General features: G+C 37.8%; 1 protein-coding gene across 1 annotated transcript in view; it reads right to left on the bottom strand.

Annotated features, from left to right (window-relative positions):
* Nucleotides 1-438: 438 nt before the first annotated feature.
* The window catches only part of YTHDC2 (YTH N6-methyladenosine RNA binding protein C2), an 84,311-nt gene continuing 62,884 nt past the window's right edge, over nucleotides 439-21,865 (bottom strand). Inside the window, exons 25-30 of the mRNA XM_025860846.2 lie at nucleotides 15,740-16,032; nucleotides 10,591-10,768; nucleotides 4,768-4,971; nucleotides 3,825-4,007; nucleotides 2,538-2,624; nucleotides 439-2,428 (exon numbers count right to left, since the gene is read on the bottom strand). Of these exons, the coding sequence (XP_025716631.1) occupies nucleotides 2,544-2,624; nucleotides 3,825-4,007; nucleotides 4,768-4,971; nucleotides 10,591-10,768; nucleotides 15,740-16,032 (939 nt within the window). The 3' untranslated portion in view covers nucleotides 439-2,428; nucleotides 2,538-2,543. The remainder of the gene's footprint in view (nucleotides 2,429-2,537; nucleotides 2,625-3,824; nucleotides 4,008-4,767; nucleotides 4,972-10,590; nucleotides 10,769-15,739; nucleotides 16,033-21,865) is intronic.

Below are 21,865 nucleotides of genomic sequence, written 5' to 3'. Positions count from 1 at the left end.
AGACTTTCCCTACTGCAGGAAATAAAGCTTTATATATGGTGAAGAAAGAGTCTCTGAGGACGAAGTCTTAAATGAATCAGTCTTTTCCTAAAGTAAACATTTGAGATTATGCTCTCCTCGATGCCAAGCTTTGCTGTAATTGGAAGAGTGAGGCTGGGGTGTGCAGTGGATACAGGGGCACGTTACCAAGATGCAGTGTCCTGACGGAGAACACATTCAAAAGATTTCATACTGAACACGTCTTGAGCTTTTTTTCCATCCCCTTATGGTAATAAGGCAAATTTTTTCAAGGAGGAGACACTGATATGAAATCATCACCTTCTATACCAATTTAGTATTCTTCAAGGTGTTTGAAATTCACTAATATTTCAACGGATATTGTTGATCATTGTTACCTTAGCCCTATTATAGACTGTCAGAAATAACAAGATCTAGATATTTTAACAGAATTTCATTTAATAAGTATATTTAAAGCTCATCTCTTCCAAAAACAGCATTTTAATTACATTCAAATTGTGTTCATTTTAAATATCAACAAACATCATTTACATTCAGAGCTAGATATTAGAAAACAGAAGGAAATTAAAATAAGTTTTATTTTTTTAAAAGTCCTCACTTCCAAATTTAGAACACTGTAAACTGCTAAATATATACCTCAACAAAATGTATACATTATCAGAAAAAACACAAGTTGCTCTAATAGGAAAAGAACTGTAATACACATACAGCAGAACCTAATTCACATAGGCTCAATTTACAGGTATATCTCTCAAAGTATAAAACAAACAAACAAAAAACCAGTAACTACAAATATAGGCGAAAATCACAGCTGCCATTTTAAACTACTGTGCCAACATACAATGCTTTCCAAGAGAAAGAAGGGTTCTCAAGATCTTATGCGGACCCATGACTTTTCACTTCTTTGTTCTCAAATGCAGAAGCAAAAAACTCAGGAGTTGTCTTCTTGTCTTTAAATCAGACTCGGGTTGGGTTTTCTGCACATAGCAATAACCCAAATATATCATGAGAAGTGCTATCAAAGCTGCTCTATTTAGAGCTCAGTAACCCAGACACTTCTTTCATTTTCCCTGTACCTTTATTTCCCTTCAAAAAGCTTCTGGGGAACCTTTATAGACAGTGGTGGTAAAGAAATCAAATAATCCCGAGATGACAAAGATAGAGGTGAGTTGGCACTAACACAGGTTTATAAAAAATTACCTCCCATTTATTAAACCATAAATGCAAAAAAATAAGAAATCCAAAAATATAAGTAGGATGAAAAGTACTAGAAAACAAATAGATAGCATTTAGAATTGCAGTGCTGTGGGCTTTAGTTTGAAAAACATACACCAACCAAGCTCTCACTAACTGTTGGGCACTTTAACACGTTTGTTTCCATTTTTAACTTGTCTAAATCAAGTTTCTCTAGCCAAAACGAAGAGCGCATAATTACTGTGCTCACGTAAGAGAGGTGTGAAGGTTGTAACGCGGGAGGAAGGGAGGGGTATGGCACACACCTAGTTAAGAGGCAGAACCAGGAATAAGACTAAGCACTAAATCTGATCTGATCAAAGACAGGGAGGGAGGAACCCTGATTTCCTTCAGATCTTACTGTACTTCATAATCAAAGAAAAAGACATCTCTCCTTTTTTTCTTAATGTACCTCAGGTTTAAAATGGCAGAATGATGGGGCGCCTGGGTGGCTCAGTCATTAAACATCTGCCTTCGTCTCGGGTCATGCTCCCAGGGTCCTGGGATCGAGCCCTGCATCGGGCTCCCTGCTCAGCGGGATGCTTCTCCCTTTCCCACTCCCCCTGCTTGTGTTCCCTCTCTCGCTGTCTCTCTCTCTCTCTCTGCCAAATAAATAAAATCTTAAAAAAAAATAAATAAATAAAAAATGAAGTAAAATGGCAGAAGGAATCGTCCTTAATCAGCACACACTATTTTCAAAGGGGCCATTTTTAGAATTGGGTTGTTTGCTTCTTCTCTAACAACAAATTTTAAGAGCTGACTGTTCTAAAATGGTGCTCAGATACATTCAGGCCTTTCTTAAAAGGAAACAATTTACTTTGCATTAAAAAAAAACAAACCCTCAATAAGAGTTGTAAGTCTGTGTCTTCAACAAATGAAATGTTTAACTTCAAATTAAGTATGTTTCAAATAACTGCTGTTGTGCCAAATAATGAAACCACTACTATTTTATTCAATTACAAACATATAAATAACCAACATTACATAATCATTTTTTACGATCACTATAAAAATTTAAATCACCCTTTTCTCCTTTATATGAAGATGGTGGGTCTTAAGTGACACTCTCAACCAGAAAAGCCCATTCACTCGTAACACTCATCTCCACCTCAGTTCTTAGAAGTCAGTGTGTTCGGTGGTTTTAAATAGGTACGATGTTCTTCTGTAGCTCAGAGCTCTGAAAGAGCAAAAAAAAAAAAAAAAAAAAAAAAAAAAGATAAATAATTTGAAAGATGTCCTTAGTGATCACAAATACTGCCAGAATTCAAGGTCAAGGAGAGTATAACCTGAGTTCAGTCAGTTGCAGTTTTGTCTCCCAGTGGAAGGCGTTCCCATAACTGCAGCAACTGTTCACCAACCTGAGGCTCTAGTTCCTAGATGAAGCAGAAGTCAGAATAAACATGAAAGGAATCGGATTGAGTTTCTTAAAGCACCAAAACCTATGCTGATAAAAATGTAAGAAAAGTCCATTTAATTTCATTTTTCTACCAGAACATGATAAAATCACATTGCTCTGATTCTCTGCGTTCAGGTTTGTGAAGTTCAATTCCAGACTTCAAGATTATAGTTAGCCTGCGAATATAGCAACAATTGTGACAAGATGGTAATTTCCATGGAGTTCTCCTGGAACTTCTATCTGTAAATAATGAATTTCATTTTTAATGGAGATTTACCAACAGCACTCAGCTTCAGCTTTCAAAGGTTTACTATGAAACCTAGCATATTAGATGTCTGGGGGCTTTAATGAAATAACCGAGAGTATATGATATTCTTATCTTAGGAATTAGACTTACTTCAAAATCCTTATTATAGAATAAAAATTAAAATATTCTGATACAACTTATAAGAATGTCATTTATAGTCCTCCTGTGACATGATGTGCATTTAAAAAGAACCCGAACACTTTTCATATGGTGATTTAAAGTGAGTCACATGGGTTAAACAAACAATTAGCTGTAAAACCTTAGAATACTTTCTCCTATTTCTCCTGACTAAAACTGGCCTAATAACTCAATATGCATTAAATTAAATTACTTCATATAAAGCGGCTAGCACCATGGTCCATATATAGGGTAACTCCCATCCCCTTAACTAGTTCAAAATGCACATCAGCAGCATGACAGAGGCCAAGCAAACGTAACAGAAATAAAACAAGCCACAAAAATATAAAAAGGCTGTTATTTATGTTACATAATTAGTTAAGGCACAAAGGAGTCAGATACTATTGTTATCCTTAGACTTCAGTGAAATTACTTCAGAATTACACTCAGTTTTGAGCTTATCTTCCATTAGTAAGACAAAAACAGGAGCTTCCATGAAGTAACTTATGAAAGATTTTATATGTATGTAATGACAGACAGAAGCCAAAGTTGCAAACTGTTAAAAAGCCATGAGCTCTGTCAAACACCTGCAAGCAGGTTTTCACCAGCTCCTCCACAAATCGGAACCACCATCTCCCGTGTGCATATGGAACCTACATTCTGTACTCTTCCATTCCCTCCTCAAACCACCAAATAACAGCGAAACAAAACAAAAAGAAAAGCAGAAGACAAATATTAAATGCCACTGTATACCTGCCCATCTCTGCTGATCTGGACTTTCTTGTTGTCATTCCAGGGATTGAGTAAGTGGTGAGCAAACTGAAAGGGAAGACTTTCCTTCCGGACCCACTCCACCTTAAATACTCCTCCCAGTCCAGCTGAGCCCCAGTCCTGGCTCTTCTCCCTTCCTATCTCAGAAGACATCCTAGAAAATCCCTGTGGGTAAAATGAGGGCAAGGGGAAAGGTGAGGATGATATTAAAATTGTCTGAATTCAATTTATCTGCGAAAGCTCTGAGGTTTTTTAAATTTTAAGGTAAAAATGTAATGTAATATAAAAATGATACCTCACAAAAACAAAAATAAGTTACTTGTTTTTTCTAAAAAGATGTATTAGCAAATTTTAGAGGGAAGACCAATTCCAGCCTTCTAACATAATTTCAATATGAACAGATACTTTCTAAATAATGTACTAACAGCCCTAAACCCATACTTTTTCCATGATAAACAGATACAATCTAACCTGTAAGTTTTTACTTCCAAAAATTATAATAATATCAAATAATAAATTCCTTAGTTTCTAAATTCAGATAGACATCGAGTCAAGAGGAGTTAAGAAACACACTCAGATTCTAGATTATCAATTCTAACTTCCTTGCCTACTTAAATAAACATTTTACCAAAAAGTCAAGCTTCTCATTACTCTTAATCCACCTGAGAAATAGTAAATCTAAAGTTGTCCTCAGAAGGAGAAATGGCTCATCTAGAGAGGTTCTGGTGAGATGAGGAAAACAATGGGATCCCTAGAGTCATTACCTTCAAGAGGTAACATTACATCCCTCATGCTCAGTCAAGAGAGATGCGTTCTTGCATCCCGAAACAATAAAAAGCCAGGGTGGTTTTTGGCCTTTGTTTTAATCTGTGTGGTCTAACCTGCAGCCAGAACAACCCCATTTTACTAGTTCAGGATGGCTCACCTGGAAATGTCCCGATCCTTGAACAGAAAATACCAAGTAAACCATGCTGCTTTCCCAAAAGGCTTGATTTAACTTCCGCTCATTACTAGGGGTTGTAGACCAGATACCCTTCTGTTGAGAAATTTCAAGGTTTCTCAAATTGCTACTCTTCATTATGAAGTATCGAGTAGGCATGTTTGGTCTTGGTGAAGGAGATTTTGAGCCCTATAAAAGAATGCATAAGTTCTTGAAAGGCAATTTGACCTTTCGAAATCAATAGGCTCTGTTAAATAACATCTTCATAAACATATAAACCAAATTATTTTACCAAATATTCAACAAATGCAAATAGTTCCATCATGCCTGAAAAGCTACATAAGAATCAATCAAAATGAGGTTAAAGAGCCAAAACCAAGCACTCATTTTCAAGAGCATTCAAAATCCCTTATCAACAAAGGATCCTGGAATACAAACTTTGATTTATGCTCCAAATGTACTTTCAGAAAATATTTTAATGAACTTCAAAGGCTGAAAACAAAACAAAAATTGCTCCAGCTTACCGCCTGGATACAGTTTCCAGGCAACAGTGCTGGGAAGGGAAACAAACAGAACCCCAGTCTCTCTGAACTGCAGAGATGGAGCCTGGAGTCGAGAGACCCAGGTAGTCAGAGTTTGCATGGCAGCGTGCTGGACAGAAGAGCGTTGCACAGACATAGAGTTCCCGAGGAACTGCAGAGGGGTCCCCACAAGTTTCTGACTACGTACTGACCTGCATACGAAGTGAGAAAACATGACCTAACGCTAGGGAAAGATCCAGAGGAAAGCAGTAGACTAAACCATTCCCAGAGCTCACGCAGGGTTGGGAGTATTCCACATTATCCCCAGCCAGGATGGAAAGAACTGTTAATACAGAGGGCATTAGCCCACAGAAGGCTCACACCTTGGTACTGAAACTAAATCAGTACTAGAATAAAAACTGCTCTGGACCTGCCCTAACGCTGCGTTCCAAAAGCAAATCTCGACAAGATTAAACTGATTGCAACTAACTTAGCTATGTACCAGAATGATGTCTGACAGTACTTAAAGGAATACAACAAAAATCTAGCAGCCAAACAAAACTATTAAGGATGCAAAGAAACAGGAGAATATGACCCATAACCAGGACAAAAAATGAACAAACAGGGAAAGATTCAGATCTGACAGATGATGGAATTAGGAGACAAGAACAGCAGGGCAGCTATTATAAATACATGCTCTGTGTTCAAGAAGGTAAAGTGAACTTGAACATGCCTTTTGAAATGAGCAATGGAAGGTATTTTTTTAAAGACCCAAAGGGTGCTCCAGAGATGAAAATATGATACTCACAGTGAAAAATACAGTAGAAAGAATACACAGCCGATGAGACACTACAAATTAAAAACCTCAGTGAACTTACAGACATAGCCAGAGAAGCCATCACAAATGAAACAGAGACAAAAACAACTGAAAAAAATGAAGAAAGCTTCAGCAACTTGTGGAATAGTATCGACACTTGCGTCTCAAAAGTCCCAAAAAGGAGGGGAAGTGGTGAGATTAAAAAAAGAAATGTGAAGAAATAATGGTCCTAAATTTTCCAAAATCAATGCAAACTATAAATACATAGGTTAAATAAGAACTACAAAGAGTAACATACCAAAATCAAATTGCTGAAAACCAGTGATAAAAAGAAAATCTTAAAAGCCCTCTAGAGGAAAAAAAATACATTATATACAGGAAAATAAAAATAAGAATGACAGTAAACCTCCCTCAGAAACTGTAAACGAGAAGATAATGGAATGACATCTTTGCATAAATTAAAGAAAACCACTGTCAACCTAGAATTATATACACAGTAAAATTATCTTCCAAAAATAAAAGTGAAAGGGCGCCTGGGTGGCTCAGTTGGTTAAGCGACTGCCTTCGGCTCAGGTCATGATCTCAGGGTCCTGGGATCGAGCCCCACATCGGGCTCCCTGCTCGGCAGGAAGCCTGCTTCTCCCTTTCCCACTCCCCCTGCTTGTGTTCCCTCTCTCGCTGTCTCTCTCTGTATCAAATAAATAAATAAAATCTTTTAAAAAAAAAATAAATAAAAGTGAAAAAGGTTTTCCAGACAAAAGCTTAAAGACTTCCATTTCCAGAATATCTGTACTAAAGGAAATGTTAAAAGGTTTCCAGATAGAAGTGTATGATCCAAGATAGAAATTCACATCAACACAAAAGAATAAAGAACACAAAAAATGGTAAATATTGAATAAATATAAAAGACACTTTTCTGACTTTTGGGAAAAGATAATTTACTATGAAGTAAAAAATACTACACTGTGGCATTTTTAACGTATGTAGAAATAAAACGTATGAGGCCAGTAACACAAAGGACTGAGGGGTAAAATAAAAACATACTGTTACAAGCTTCTCAAACTATACCCAAAGTGCATAATATTGATTCGAGATACACCAAGGAAAGCTAAAACATTTAAGAAAAAAATCGCATCAATTCTAGGCTTCTCTTCCAAAAAACCTTAAGTGGAAAGAAGACTTCCCAACTAATTTTATGAGGCCAGCATTACCCTGATACTAAAGCCATACAAAAACAACACAAGAAAAGAGAACTACATAATATCCCTCCCTCATGAACAAAGATCCCAAACTTAATAGAAGTTTTGACTAAGCAAAACCAAATCCAATATTTAAAACAATAATCATCGTGACCAAGTGAGGCATAAACATTACAAAAACAGTCAATGACATCCACTTTATTAATAGAAGAAAAAAAGAATTCTGTTATCATTTCAGTAGATGCAAAAAAAAAAAGCACTGAACATAATTCAACATTTATTCCTAATAAATCCTCTCAGCAAAGTGCATCCAAAAGGAAATATCCCACAGTTATGTAATCATAAATGGTGACAGGTTTAACTGGGGGCTAGCTTTCCCTCTAAGGTCAAGGCAAAGATGTCTGCTCTCAACACTTTTTATTAAACATTTTACTGGAGGTTCTAATCAGAGAGAATAGGCAAGAAAAGAAATAAACAGAATCAATACTAGAGAGGAAAAAAGCAAAATGACTTTTATTAACAGATGAAATGATTATGCATGTAGAGAATCCTGAGAAATCTACATAAAAAGCTAACCATTAATAAATGAAATAAGATCGTGGCATACTGGGTAAATATACAAAAGTCAAATGTATTTCTATATGCTAGCCATGAACAACTAGAAATTAAAAATTTAAAGAACAGCATCAAAAATGTAAAATACTTAGAGATCAAATTAACAAAAACTATGTAATACCTGAACTCTGAAATTACAAAACACTCTTGTGAAAAATTAAAGAATATCAAAAATGCAGATGTATACCATGCTTATGGATTAGGAAACTAAAACCTGTTGTCCGTTTTCTTCAAACTGACCTACAGAATCAATGCAATTCCACTTGATACCAAAAAATGTTTCTTAAGAAACTGACAAGCATTTTCTAAAGTTTATATGAAAGAATACTGGAACACCTAGAATACCAAAACAATTTTAAAAAAGAACAGAGTTGGAGAAAAAAATCAACTGGTTTCAAGACTTAGTATAAAGCTACTATAAACAACTCACTGTAGCAGAGGCAAAACAGAGAGGTATAAAGATCAATGCAACAGAATAGAGTCCAATAAGTAGATCACATTATTTGCAGTCAATCGATTTTTGACAAAGGTGCCAAGATATTCAAAGGAAAAGGTAATCTTTTCAACAAATGGTGCTAGAACAACTGTATAGGCAAATGCCAAAATATGGCCCGTGACCCACTCATACTATAAACAAAACTTAAAACAGAACATCTAGCTAAATGTAAGAGCTCTCACTACAACATTTCTAGAAGAAAATATCGGAGAAAATCTTTGTAATCTTGAGTTAAACAAAAATTTCTCTTTTTTAAAGATTTATTTATTTGAGAGAGTGAGCACGCTCATGTGCACGTGTCAGTGGGGAAAGGGGCAGAGGGAGAGAATCTTCAAGCAAACTCCCCATTGAGAGTGGAGCCCCATGGGGGAGGGGTGTCTCAATCTCAAGACCATGAGATCATGACCTGAGCCAAAACCAAGAGTCGGACGCTCAACTAAGCCATCCTGGCACCCCAGAGTTAAACAAAGACTTCTTAGAACACAAAAAATATGAACCATAAGAGAAAAAGATGGAAAAAAATAGCTACAATGGACTTCAGCAAAATTAAAAACACTGCTCCTTCAAAAGTCACTTGTTAAGAAAATGAGTATGCAGGCACAGACTATTAGAAAAAGTTGCAAAGCATATATAATTAAGATCTGTATCTAGAATACATTTTTTAAAAATCTTACCATTAAATAAAAAGACAAACAACCAATAAACAACCAAAAAAAGTTGAGCAAAAATTTGAACAGATACCTCACACCAAAGAAAATTCAGGAACAGCAAATAAGCACATGAAGAGAAGCTCAACATCAGTAGTCATTGGGGAAACACAAATTAAAACTACAATGGGGTATCACTATGTACCCACCAGAACGGCTAACATTAAAGAGATGAATAATGTCAAGTAATGTCAAGAACATGGAGCATTTGGGACCCTCACAGATGATTAAGGGAATGGAAAAAAGCCATTCTGGAAAACAGCTAGACAGTTTCTTCTAAAGTTAAACATGCACTTAACCATACAATCCCACAATTCTACTCCTGGATGTTTACCCAAGAATAGAAACCATACGTACACACACAGACTTGTCCTTGAATATTATAGCAGCTTTATTCGTAACAGCCAAAAAGTGGAAACAATCCAAATGCCCAACCGGTGAATGGATAAACATTCCATGGTATTACCCATACTATCCAGCAATAGAAGGTAATGAACTAATAATACACTGAATAATTTGGATGAATTTCAAAAGTGAAATAAGCCAGTCACAAAAAACTACATACATATGATTCCGCTTAGAGCAAATTGCAGAAAAGGCAAAACTCTAGGGGGACAGGGAGCAGTCCAGCCGCCATCAGGACCCAGAGTTGGTGGGAATGTCCTGCGTGTGGCTGTGCTATGTTTATATAATTATATACATTTGTCAAAACTCACTGAATTGCACAGTTTAAACTGGTGAATTTTACTGTGTATATACCTAAATAAAGATATTTAAAAATAAAACACCCTAAAACCTAAGACTGCAAATCCACAAAAAACCATTTATTTTCCTCTTATTTAACAAGAGTGTTTCAGCGGACATTTTCCCCAGAACACAACATATAGCTAAATAACCCTAATCAAATACTTACTCAGTACCAACAACACAGGAAATTAAAAGTAAACATACTCTAAACATTTGAAATCAGTATTACAAATTTTTTAAAAGATACATAGTTCTCAATTCCCTACCAGCATTTCCTATCTTCCTAACCCCACCCTATCTTTTTAATATAACCACTGAATTGGAAAAATCAATTAGTAATTCAAAGAAACCACTGTTTGTAATTCTGAAATTACAAACCTAAACTAGTTTGAGATCATCTTGTAACTTAAAAAAAGGTTCTAACAATACAGAAAGGAAATGGTGGATGGCTGAGTTACGTGCCATCGGTAAACGATCTGTTAGTTTTAAAATATCCCAAGATGGGGATAACTAGAAATCTCTGGCAAGCAGGAAAAACTAAAAAATTTGTGCAAGGTGTCTCAAGTCTGCCAGATTCAATTTATATCAAGAACAAAGACCACGATTAGTAACCGAAAGTAGACCTGTTTTGTCATTTTGCTTCAATATGTAACATGAAATGTGCTAGCAATCTGTTCCTTGCTACATCAACTTGTAGATACTCTACCTTTCCCAAGGATGGAGGGGAAGGACTAGCACAAGGACTTGGGTAGCTACTGCTGTCTGTAGATTTCACAGAAGATTGATCCGATCGGTCATCGGTGCTTCGTTTAGGATGTAAAATTCCTCTATCTTTGTATTTCTGAGGTGGGTGCAGCGCTGGAGATGGAGATTTCATCAATACTCTTGAGTGGAAAGGAGGAAATAAAGATCAGTGACACACAAGTTCATAATATAAAGCAGATTCCATTTCAAACCAAAGTTCCAGTGGCATTATGATATATGGAGTAATATCTAAGAAGGGAATTTCGTTCCCTTCTCACACTTAGAAGTTAAAAACATGAGATATTAGGGTGCCTCTACACAAACAATAGGTAAAAATATATTTTTAACAATCTACAGAAATTCTTCACTTAATGTTAACAAATACTCAAAGTATTATTTCCCTTACGAAATTCCTAACCTCTTGTATGATGCTATTGGAGAGGTCTTTAACATTATATAATTATTTTAATACAACTATGCTAATAGCCCTTACTAGAGTATCACCCACTCTACTTCCCTTCCACCTTCACAAAGTATCTTAGAGCCAAGTAAAATATATTTTAAAAGCATACTAAAAAATTATGGTATGATAAAGTATTAAAATACTGCTGGACTAGAGTCAGGAGAGAAGACTTCTAGGAAAGTACTAAATTTGCAACTCAGGTATGTGATTCTGGGCAAGTCTCTTAACTTATCTGAGCTTTAATTTACTTATGTGTTAAATAAAAGGATTATACTAGATAAACCATAAGGTTCTTCTATTCTAAAATTCTGTGAATAAATGCAGCAGAACCGGCAGCCGTGTATTTTATAATTTTTCTACAAGTATAGGTCTGTGGATTAACCAGACATTAAAAAACAAAAAAGGCGGGGCACCTGGGTGGCTCAGTTGGTTAAGCGACTGCCTTCAGCTCAGGTCATGTTCCTAGAGTCCCGGGATCGAGTCCCGCATCGGGCTCCCTGCTCAGCAGTGAGTCTGCTTCTCCCTCGGACCCTCCCCCCTCTCATGGTCTATCTCATTCTCTCTCTCAAATAAATAAATAAAATCTTTAAAAAAAAAAAAAGGCATTGAGTACTTCCTGAAGACATGCAATACAAAGTTCACAGCACCACCTATAAAATACACTTGCCAAAATATTGGCTCTAATCAAGCCCTGAGAGCTAACTACCAGTTTAGACAAAATACACATGGTACGGCAACAAAGAAGGCCAAGAAGAAACAGACAAATCCAGAACATGGTATACCTCACAGTACCACCAACCCACTTTCTCCAAAAGAAGTCCACAGAGGCGGTGCCTGGGTGGCCCAGTCGGATGAGCATCTGCCTTCTGCTCAGGTCATGATCCCGAGGTCCTGGGATTGAACCCCATGTCGGATTCCCCACGTGGTGGGGAGTCTGACTGTCCCTCTCCCTTTGCCCCTCCCCCCGACGTTCATGCTCTCTCTGGCTCTCTCAAATAAATAAGTAAAATCTTCAATAAAAAGAGTTGGGGTGCCTGGGTCGCTCAGTCATTAAGCGTCTGCCTTCGGCTCAGGTCGTGATCCCAGGGTCCTGGGATCGAGCCCCGCATCGGGCTCCCTGCTCAGCAGGAAGCCTGCTTCTCCCTCTCCCACTCCCCCTGCTTGTGTTCCTGCTCTCACTCTCTCTCTCTCTCTCTGTCAAATGAATAAATAAAATCTTTAAAAAATAAATAAATAAAAAAATAAAGTTAACAGAGGAACTACTACAGATCACAAGACACTCAAGAAACATGACACCCCGATACAATGCATGTGTCCCCCCTGGATGCTAATTCAAATAAATGTATATATAGTATGAGAACTGAGGAAATGATCATTTTACTGGGATTAATAATTGGATTTTGATTATATAGGAAAATTTCCTCTTTTTTTTTTAAGTAGGCTTCACAACCAGTATGGAGCCCCACATGGGGCTTGAACTCACAACCCTGAGATCAAGACCTGAACCAAGATCAAGAGTCAGGTGCCCCAAAATTCCTCTATTTTTAAGAGATGCATATTTAAATATGGAAGGTAAAATGACATGATGTGTGGCATTTACTTTGAAATATGTAAACCAAAAAAGAAAGCCAAGAGCAAACAAAAGAAAATTTGGTTAGATACAGCAAGCAGGTGAAAATCTTGGTAACTACTGAATGCGGGGTATGGAGCTCATTATGGCATATCATTGAGTTTGCTGTGTCTAACAATATTTATAAAAGACACGTTTAAAACAAAAAAGAATGTGTTCAGTAATTCATAAACTTCCAAACACTCTTACAATATAATTACTCTTCCTTCAAGATAAGTTAAAATAGCTTATCCCCAGGAGTCACTTCTCTCTTTTTTTTAAGATTTTATTTATTTGACAGAGAGAGAGACAGGAGAGAGGGAACACAAGCAGGGGGAGTAGGAGAGGGAGAAGCAGGCTCCCCACCCAGCAGGGAGCCCGATGCAGGGCTCGATCCCAGGACCCGGGGACCATGACCTGAGCCAACAAAGGCAGACGCTTAACAACTAAGCCACCCAGGCACCCCAGGAGTCACTTCTCTTTCAATAACTATCTTAGATCCAGGATTATTTGTTTCACAAATGAATAAAATAGCTGAAGCCTAAAGATATTAACAAAAGACTTTATAATGAATGAACATTAACCACCTGCTAAGAAGTGTAAAAAACAACCTTTCAGGGGTTTTTTCTCTTGCGAATTGTTGTTCAAAGCATTCTGTAAATTCGACCCCCCTAAAATCCCAGCTCTTACCCAGTTCTTACCCTGGCACCTTGGTGACGTGAAAATTAGGTGACAGAACTTAATGAGGGTAAACCCTCATTATCAAAAGGTAGATAGGAAAACACATTTTTATTGTAATAAATAAAATGTGTTTTCCTATCTACCTTTTGATTTTCAAACTGATCCTTTAACCTGAGCCCCATTCTAGCTTCTCTCTCTTATATTTGGCTTCCCTGGAAAATTTCATTCAGATGGAAACAAAGCCTTCCGTGAGGCCCCCCACCGAAATTTTCATTTAAGAAGTCCTGATATGGAATTCATTTTCTCTCATTTCTCTCATAGAAAAGATGCACTTGTCCTCTGCCATCAAATTATTTAGAAAATGACAAGCAAAAAACACATTGGTATGATTTAGGATGGAACATGGGCAATTTCTATTACTTTAATAGTTTCTTACCACTATTTTAAAATAGTTTCAATAAAATGTTTTTATTAAAAGAATAGTAAATATAGTAAAAAAGTATATTACATATAAAGAGTAAATATATCTTACCATTACAGAGTGAAAACTCTAACTATAAATACTTTCTCTCCAAGAAGTAATCTCACAAAGACTGTTAATTTCTCCCTCCAAAAACAAATCTTCCCAAGCATCCTCATTCTATTCCCCACCAAATCCACCAACTCCAGGCCCTATCTATTAATATTACCAAAAGTCTGAAGGCAGATGAAATTCCAGATCTCACTGTTCAACAGGTAAGAAAATGAAGAGTGCCAGGCTACAACTTGTAAGGAAATGGAAATGCTTGATTCCAGTATCACAGGAGAAAAACTAAATTTGTAAGACAATATCTGAATTATAACTAATATTACATTTTATAATTTTGATTTTCTTAATTTTATTAAATTTCTAACTTTTATTAAATAAGCATTTATTACTTTAAAAGGAAGCTTTTTTCCAAAAATGTGTGTGTGCGCGTATGTGAGTATGTGCGCACACACATATACATTTGCATTTATACACACAGACACATACACATACTCACAACACACAGAGTCTCTATGAGCCTAAAAGGCTCCCCTTTAACAGAAGTCTGACCTGATGAAGCCATATGCTTCATTCAAATATGCAAATCTGACCAAAAGAAGACACTAACAGCCCCATCTGATCCTTAAAAAACAGTAAACATCACGTATCTTTAATGTTTTCCCTGTTTCTATTTTCAATTTTTTTAACAATGAAATCTTACCACACAGACTTTCTACCAATATTGCCAAAACTAGCATCACAGACAAGAATATTGTTTTTGTCATCAATTATAAGAGGGTAAAAAAAAGTCTTAACTGATACAGAGAAACTTAAATTTGATTCTAACAAATGTTCTTACACAACAAATATTTTTGAATCATGGCCAATGATTCATTATAACCACTATTTATAATCAAAATACATTTTTGGATAAATAATTCAATATAAGGGCTTTCTTATTATTAATAATCATATAGTAAATAAAAATATCATATCTAATTGTTAAATGCTGGAAAGAAAAGAAGAATTTGGCTAAAGTGTAACAGATTTTGCCATTACAGTAAATTTGTTTACTTATTATACGCCTTCCCTGGATAAAAGATAAACTCTGAAAGAAGAGATCTTGTCTGTTTGGTACACTGCTATATCTCTTATAAGCACCAAGAATAACACACGTTTAATATGTCACTGAATAAATGAATGAATAATTGATCTCCTGGAGGAATACTAGTCAGCAATATTGATACTTAAGTAAGACTTGTGAGGAGGTTGTTCTTTTAAATGGCCACAGCCCATACTTCTTGCTGTAGGATATGTGGGAAAGGTATTACTTGACACATATCAATGAAAATATATAATTTTAAAATATTGGTAGCTTTTTAACAGACCCTAAATTTGTGAATTCTTGAAATTAAACATTTTGAGTTCTTCCTGATAAAAAAAATTGCCTTATTAAATGACTTATAGATACCAGTAGCTTAAAATCCTTCATATTATCTTAATATTTGTGAAAAACATGGGGCACCAGGGTGGCACAGTTGGTTAAGTGCCCAACTCTTGGCTTCAGCTCAGGTCATGATCTCAGGGTCATGAGATCGAGCCCTGCTCAGCAAAGAGTCTGCTTAAGACTCTCTCTCTCCCTCTGCCTCTGTCCCTCCCCACCTCAAATAAATACATAAATCTTAAAAAAAAAACGGGTAAAAAAACTCTTCCCATTTTATTGTAACCTTTTTGTGTATTTTAGATTATAAGTAATTTTTAAATATTACAAAACCACAATTCTATGATAAATAATTCATTTTCCTGGGGAAAAAAAGTCTCCCGTTTTGCTAAAAATGTTATCAGTTTACCTTTCTGCAGTCGCAGACTCATCCGAAAATTCCGTATCTGCTGAGGTTTTCCTACTGTTATTTGACCTCCAAGACGATGCCAGAGGGAGTTCTTCTGAAGACATAGGCCTTGGCCTCTGGCCTATCCCAGATGGCTGCTGTAGGCATGCAGACTGTTCTTCGGTGCTGAGAACAGCTATGATGGCTCGTGTGGTGGCTTCATCAACTTGAGACCAGGGTTTAGACGGAGCTCTCATTCGGCGTAAGAACAAGCTGTGCCACTTCTGCCGGAGGTGCAACAGCAAACTGGCTGCCTGTAACAGAACGATCGGCCTCCTCAGGTCCAGGAGGCCCAAGCAAGATGGCGAACCTATGTGCAAGACACCCACATACTAGGGAAGGTCTCCAACTGTTTCCAAAGGACACTCTGCAACTGGTCAGGAAGCAGCGTATTTCATTCTTTTTGTTGCCCTAATGAGATAACATTTCTTCTTTACCATATCTGAGGACTAGAGACACAAAATCAAATGACACAGGCCGATGGAAGAGAAGGCAAATCATGTGTGGGTAGAGTGTGATTAGAACTGGAACAGTAACAGCAGAGTCAATAACGAAAAATACATTTAGTTCCCTTCCTATTTTATTTTAGTGCTTGTAGAACATCCACACGATGATCCAGAGGGCAGCTAGACTCGTAAGTGCAGAGAGAGGCCGAAGCTAGAAATACAGACAGACCTGGGAGTCATCCGAGCATAAATGGTTACTAAATCTACACACTGAGGTGAGCTCCCTAGAGATCGTACAGAGACGTGAAAAGAGCACAGGAAAGCCCAGAGTACTGGAGAATATCTAACATTTGAGGCACAAACACATACAGCAGAGTCAGTGAAAGAACCTAAGAAGAAATGACTTTTTAAGAAAGAAGAATCAGGGAGCAAGATGGCGGAGGAGTAGGAGACCTAGATTTCGTCTGGTCTCAGGAATTCAGCTGAATAGGGATCAAACCATTCTGAACACCTACGAACTCAACAGGAGATTGGAGAGGAGAGTAGCAACAACTCTCTGAACAGAGAAGCGACCACTTACTGGAAGGTAGGACAGGCGTAGAAGTGAATCCGAGGCGATATTTGGGAGGATAAACGGTGGGGGAGGGGCCTCCGTCGGCCGCTTCTGGCAAGTGCTAGAGCCGCGGAGCACAAAATCGGAACTTTTAGAAGTCGGCTCCGCTGAAGGACGTCGCTCCAGTGGCTAAGCGGGGGGTGGAATCCACCCGGGACAGTGTGGTCTCAGGACCCTCGGGGTCACAGAAAGACCGGGGGAGCCTGAGTGCGGCAGAGCTCCCAGGGATCGGAGCGGGGAAGCCGGCTGCAGAGACGGAGCCGAGGTGTGGGCTCTCAGCTCGGGGTGGCCATAGACTGTGATCCGCGGCCCAGTTGGGCCACTGCTCCTCCAGCAGGGACCCAACAAGCGGCAGAGCTGGTGAGACTCCCCTTCCTCCCCTGGGAGGAGTGGTGCAGGAATGCACCGCAGGGATCTGCTGGGTTTGAAGACTCCACATGGGGTCCGATGCCAGAGATAGAAACACTCGGACACAGGCCAGGTGAGCACGGAGGGCAGCCAGAGACCGGGGAGATGGCAGTGACCGCTCCTCTCTGGGGGCGCACTGAGGAGCGGGGCCCCGAGTTCTCGGCTCCTCCGGGTGGAGATTGGGAGGCCACCATTTTCGCCCTGGTCCTCCAAAGCTGTACCGAGAGCTTGCAGGGAACAAAAGCTCCTGAGAGCAAACCAGAGCAGCCTGCTTAGCCCGGATGACAAGGGCGGGGCAATTCAGCCTCCGAAAAAGACATTTGGGAACCACGGCAACAGGCCCCTCCCCTAGAAGATCAGCACGAACAGCCAGCAAGCCAAGACCAAGTTTACCCATCAAGGAGAATGGGACAACTCCAGCGCTAGGGGAATACTGCACATAGAATTCATGGCTTTTTTTCTACCATGATTCATTAATTCATCAAAGTTAATTTTTTTAACTGTTTTTTTTTAATTTTTCTTTTTCCCTTTTTCAACCAACATCTTATGAATCCCTTTTCTAAAAAAAAACATTTTTTATTTTTCATTTAGAGAGTCATATTTTATCCCTTCATAGTTGGTTACCCTTATTTTTGGCATATATATATAAATTGTTCTCTCTTTAAAATTTTGAGATACAGTTTCCTCTAACAGATCAAAATATACCCTAAATCACTAGTGTATGGCTTTGTTCTAGTCTCCTGCCTGATCACATTCTATCCCTTTTTTCCTTTTTCTTTTTTTAAATCTTCTTTCTTTTTTCAAATGACTTCTCTTATCAATTCCTTTTATAAAATCTTTTATAATTTTCATTTTTACACTCATATTCCATCCCTTCATTGTATCAACCCTTATTTTGTACATATATGTCTTCCTTTAAAATTTTAGCAGGCACTTTTTTCTAACAGACCAAAATATGCCCAAAAGCTAGTGTGTGGCACTGATCTATGCACTAGCCCGATTATATTTGATCATATTCTGCTTTTTTGTATTGTTCTGTTTTTGTTTTTATCTTTTTTTTTCTTTTTTCTTTCTTTCCCTTTCTTTTCCCCTGGTTTCAGGTCTTTTCTGATTTGTATACACTATATTTGCTGGGGACACTGTTAACCTGTTAGCATTTTGTTCTCTCATTCATCTGTTCTCCTCTGGACAAAATGATAAGATGAAAAAAATCACCTCAGCAAAAAGAACAAGAAGTAGTACCGTCAGCCAGGGACCTATTCAATACGGACATTAGTACGATGCCGGACCTAGAGTTCAGAATCATGACTTTAAAGATACTAGCTGGGCTTGAAAAAAGCGTGGAAGTTATTAGAGAAACCCTTTCTGGAGAAATAAAAGAACTAAATTTAACCAAGTCGAAATCAAAAAGGCTATTAATGAGGTGCAATCAAAAATGGGGGCACTAACTGCTAGGATAAATGAGGCAGAAGAGAGAATCAGCGATATTGAAGACCAAATGATGGAAAATAAAGAGGCTGAGAAAAAGAGAGATAAACAACTACAGGATCACGAGGGCAGAATTCGAGAGATAAGCGATACGATAAGACGAAACAACATTAGAATAATTGGGATCCCAGAAGAAGAAGAAAGAGAGAGAGGGGCAGAAGGTATACTGGAGCAAATTATAGCAGAGAACTTCCCTAATGTGAGGAAGGAAACAGGCATCAAAATCCAGGAGGCACAGAGAACCCCTCTCAAAATAAATAATAATAGGTCAACACCCCGACATCTAATAGTAAAACTTACGAGTCTCAAAGACAAAGAGAAAATCCTGAAAGCAGCTCGGGAGAAGAGATATGTAACCTACAATGGTAGAAACGTTAGACTGGCAACAGACCTATCCACAGAGACCTGGCAGGCCACAAAGGACTGGCAAGATATCTTCAGAGCACTAAACGAGAAAAATATGCAGCCAAGAATACTCTATCCAGCTAGGCTGTCATTGAAAATAGAAGGAGAGATCAAAAGCTTCCAGGACAAACAAAAACTAAAGGAATTTGCAAACACGAAAGCAGCCCTCCAAGAAATATTGAAAGGGGTCCTCTAAGCAAAGTGAGAGCCTAAAAGCAGCATAGATCAGAAGGAACAGAGACAATATACAGTAACAGTCACCTTACAGGCAATACAATGGCACTAAAATCATACCTTTCAATAGTTACCCTGAACGTAAATGGGCTAAATGCGCCAATCAAAAGACACAGGCTATCAGACTGGATTAAAAAACAAGACCCATCAATATGGTGTCTGCAAGAGACTCGTTTTAGACCCAAAGACACCCCCAGATTGGAAGTGAGGGGGTGGAAAACCATTTACCATGCTAATGAACACCAAAAGAAAGCTGGGGTGGCAATCCTTATATCAGACAAATTAGATTTTAAAACAAAGACTGTAATAAGAAATGAAGAAGGACACTATATCTTACTTAAAGGGTCTATCCAACAAGAAGATCTAACAATTGTAAATATCTATGCCCCTAACACGGGAGCAGCCAATTATATAAGGCAATTAATAACAAAAGCAAAGAAACACATTGACAACAATACAATAATAGTGGGGGACTATAACACCCCTCTGACGGAAATGGACAGATCATCTAGTAAAAGATCAACAAGGAAATAAAGAATTTAAATGACACACTGGACCAAATGGACTTCACAGACATATTCAGAACATTCCATCCCAAAGCAACGGAATACAGATTCTTCTCTAGTGCCCATGGAACATTCTCCAGAATTGATCACATCCTAGGTCACAAATCAGGTCTCAACCGGTACCAAAAGACTGGGATCATTCCCTGCATATTTTCAGACCACAATGCTTTGAAACTAGAACTCAATCACAAGAGAAAAGTCAGAAAGAACTCAAACACATGGAGGCTAAAGATCATCCTGCTAAAGAATGAATGGCTCAACCAGGAAATTAAAGAAGAATTAAAAACACTCATGGAAACAAATGAAAATGAAAGCACAAGTGTTCAAAATCCTTGGGATACAGCAAAGGCAGTCCTGAGAGGAAAGTATATAGCAATACAAGCCTTTCCCAAAAAACAAGAAAGGTCTCAAATAAACAACCTAACCCTACACCTAAAGGAGCTAGAGAAAGAACAGCAAAGAAAGCCTAAACCCAGCAGGAGAAGAGAAATAATAAAGATCAGAGCAGAAATCAATGAACTAGAAACCAAAAGAACAGTAGAACAGATCAACCAAACTAGGAGCGGTTCTTTGAAGGAATTAACAAGATTGATAAACCAGACTGATCAAAAAGAAAAGTGAAATGACCCAAATCAACAAAATCATGAATGAAAGAGGAGAGATCACAACCAACACCAAAGAAATACAATTATAAGAACATATTATGAGCAACTCTATGCCAGCAAACTGGGTAACGTGAAAGAAATGGGTGCATTCTTAGAGATGTCTCAACTACCAAAATTGAACCAGGAAGAAATAGAAAACCTGAACAGACCTATAACCACTAAGGAAATTGAAGCAGTCATCCAAAATCTCCCAACAAACAAAAGCCCAGGGCCAGTTGGCTTCCCAGGGGAATTCTATCAGACATTTCAAGAAGAATTAATATCTATCCTCCTGAAACTGTTCCAAAAAATCAAAATGGAAGGAAAACTTCCAAACTCATTTTATGAAGCCACCATTACCTTGATCCCAAAACCAGACAAAGACCCCATCAAAAAGGAGAATTACAGACCAATATCCTTGATGAACATGGATGCAAAAATTCTCACCAAAATACTAGCCAATAGGATCCAACAGTACATTAAAAGGATTATTCACCATGACCAAGTGGGATTTATTCCTGGGCTGCAAGGTTGGTTCAACATCCACAAATCAATCAACATGATACAATACATTAACAAAAGAAAGAAGAAGAATCATATGATCCTCTGAATAGATGTAGAAAAAGCATATGACAAAGTACAGCATCCTTTCTTGATCAAAACTCTTCAGAGTATAGGGAGAGAGGGTACATACCTCAATATCATAAAAGCCATCTATGAAAAACCTACAGGGAATATCATTCTCAATGGGGAAAAGCTGAGAGCTTTTCCCCTAAGGTCAGGAATGCAGCAGGGATGTCCACTCTCACCACTGCTATTCAACATAGTATTAGACGTCCTAGCCACAGCAATCAGACAACAAAAAGAAATCAAAGGCATCCAAATCGGCAAAGAGGAAGTCAAACTCTCACTCTTTGCAGATGATAGGATACTGTATGTGGAAAACCCAAAAGACTCCACCCCAAAACTGCCAGAACTCATACAGGAATTCAGTAAAGTAGCAGGACATAAAATCAATGCACAGAAATCAGTGGCATTCCTATACACCAACAAGACAGAAGAGAGACAAATCAAGGAGTCGATCCCATTTACAATTGCACCCAAAACCATAAGATACCTAGGAATAAATCTAACCAAAGAGGCAAAGGATTTGTACTCAGAAACCTATAAAATACTCATGAAAGAAATTGAAGAAGACACAAAAAAATGGAAAACCTTCCATGCTCATGGATTGGAAGAACAAACATTGTGAAGATGTCAATGCTACCTAGAGCAATCTCCAC

The sequence above is a fragment of the Callorhinus ursinus genome, unplaced genomic scaffold (genome assembly GCF_003265705.2).
Source record: "Callorhinus ursinus isolate GAN/ISIS: 27379988/994484 unplaced genomic scaffold, GSC_fseal_2.0 scaffold160, whole genome shotgun sequence".
Lineage (NCBI taxonomy): Eukaryota > Metazoa > Chordata > Mammalia > Carnivora > Otariidae > Callorhinus > Callorhinus ursinus.
This window is presented reverse-complemented; position numbering and strand designations above follow the sequence as displayed.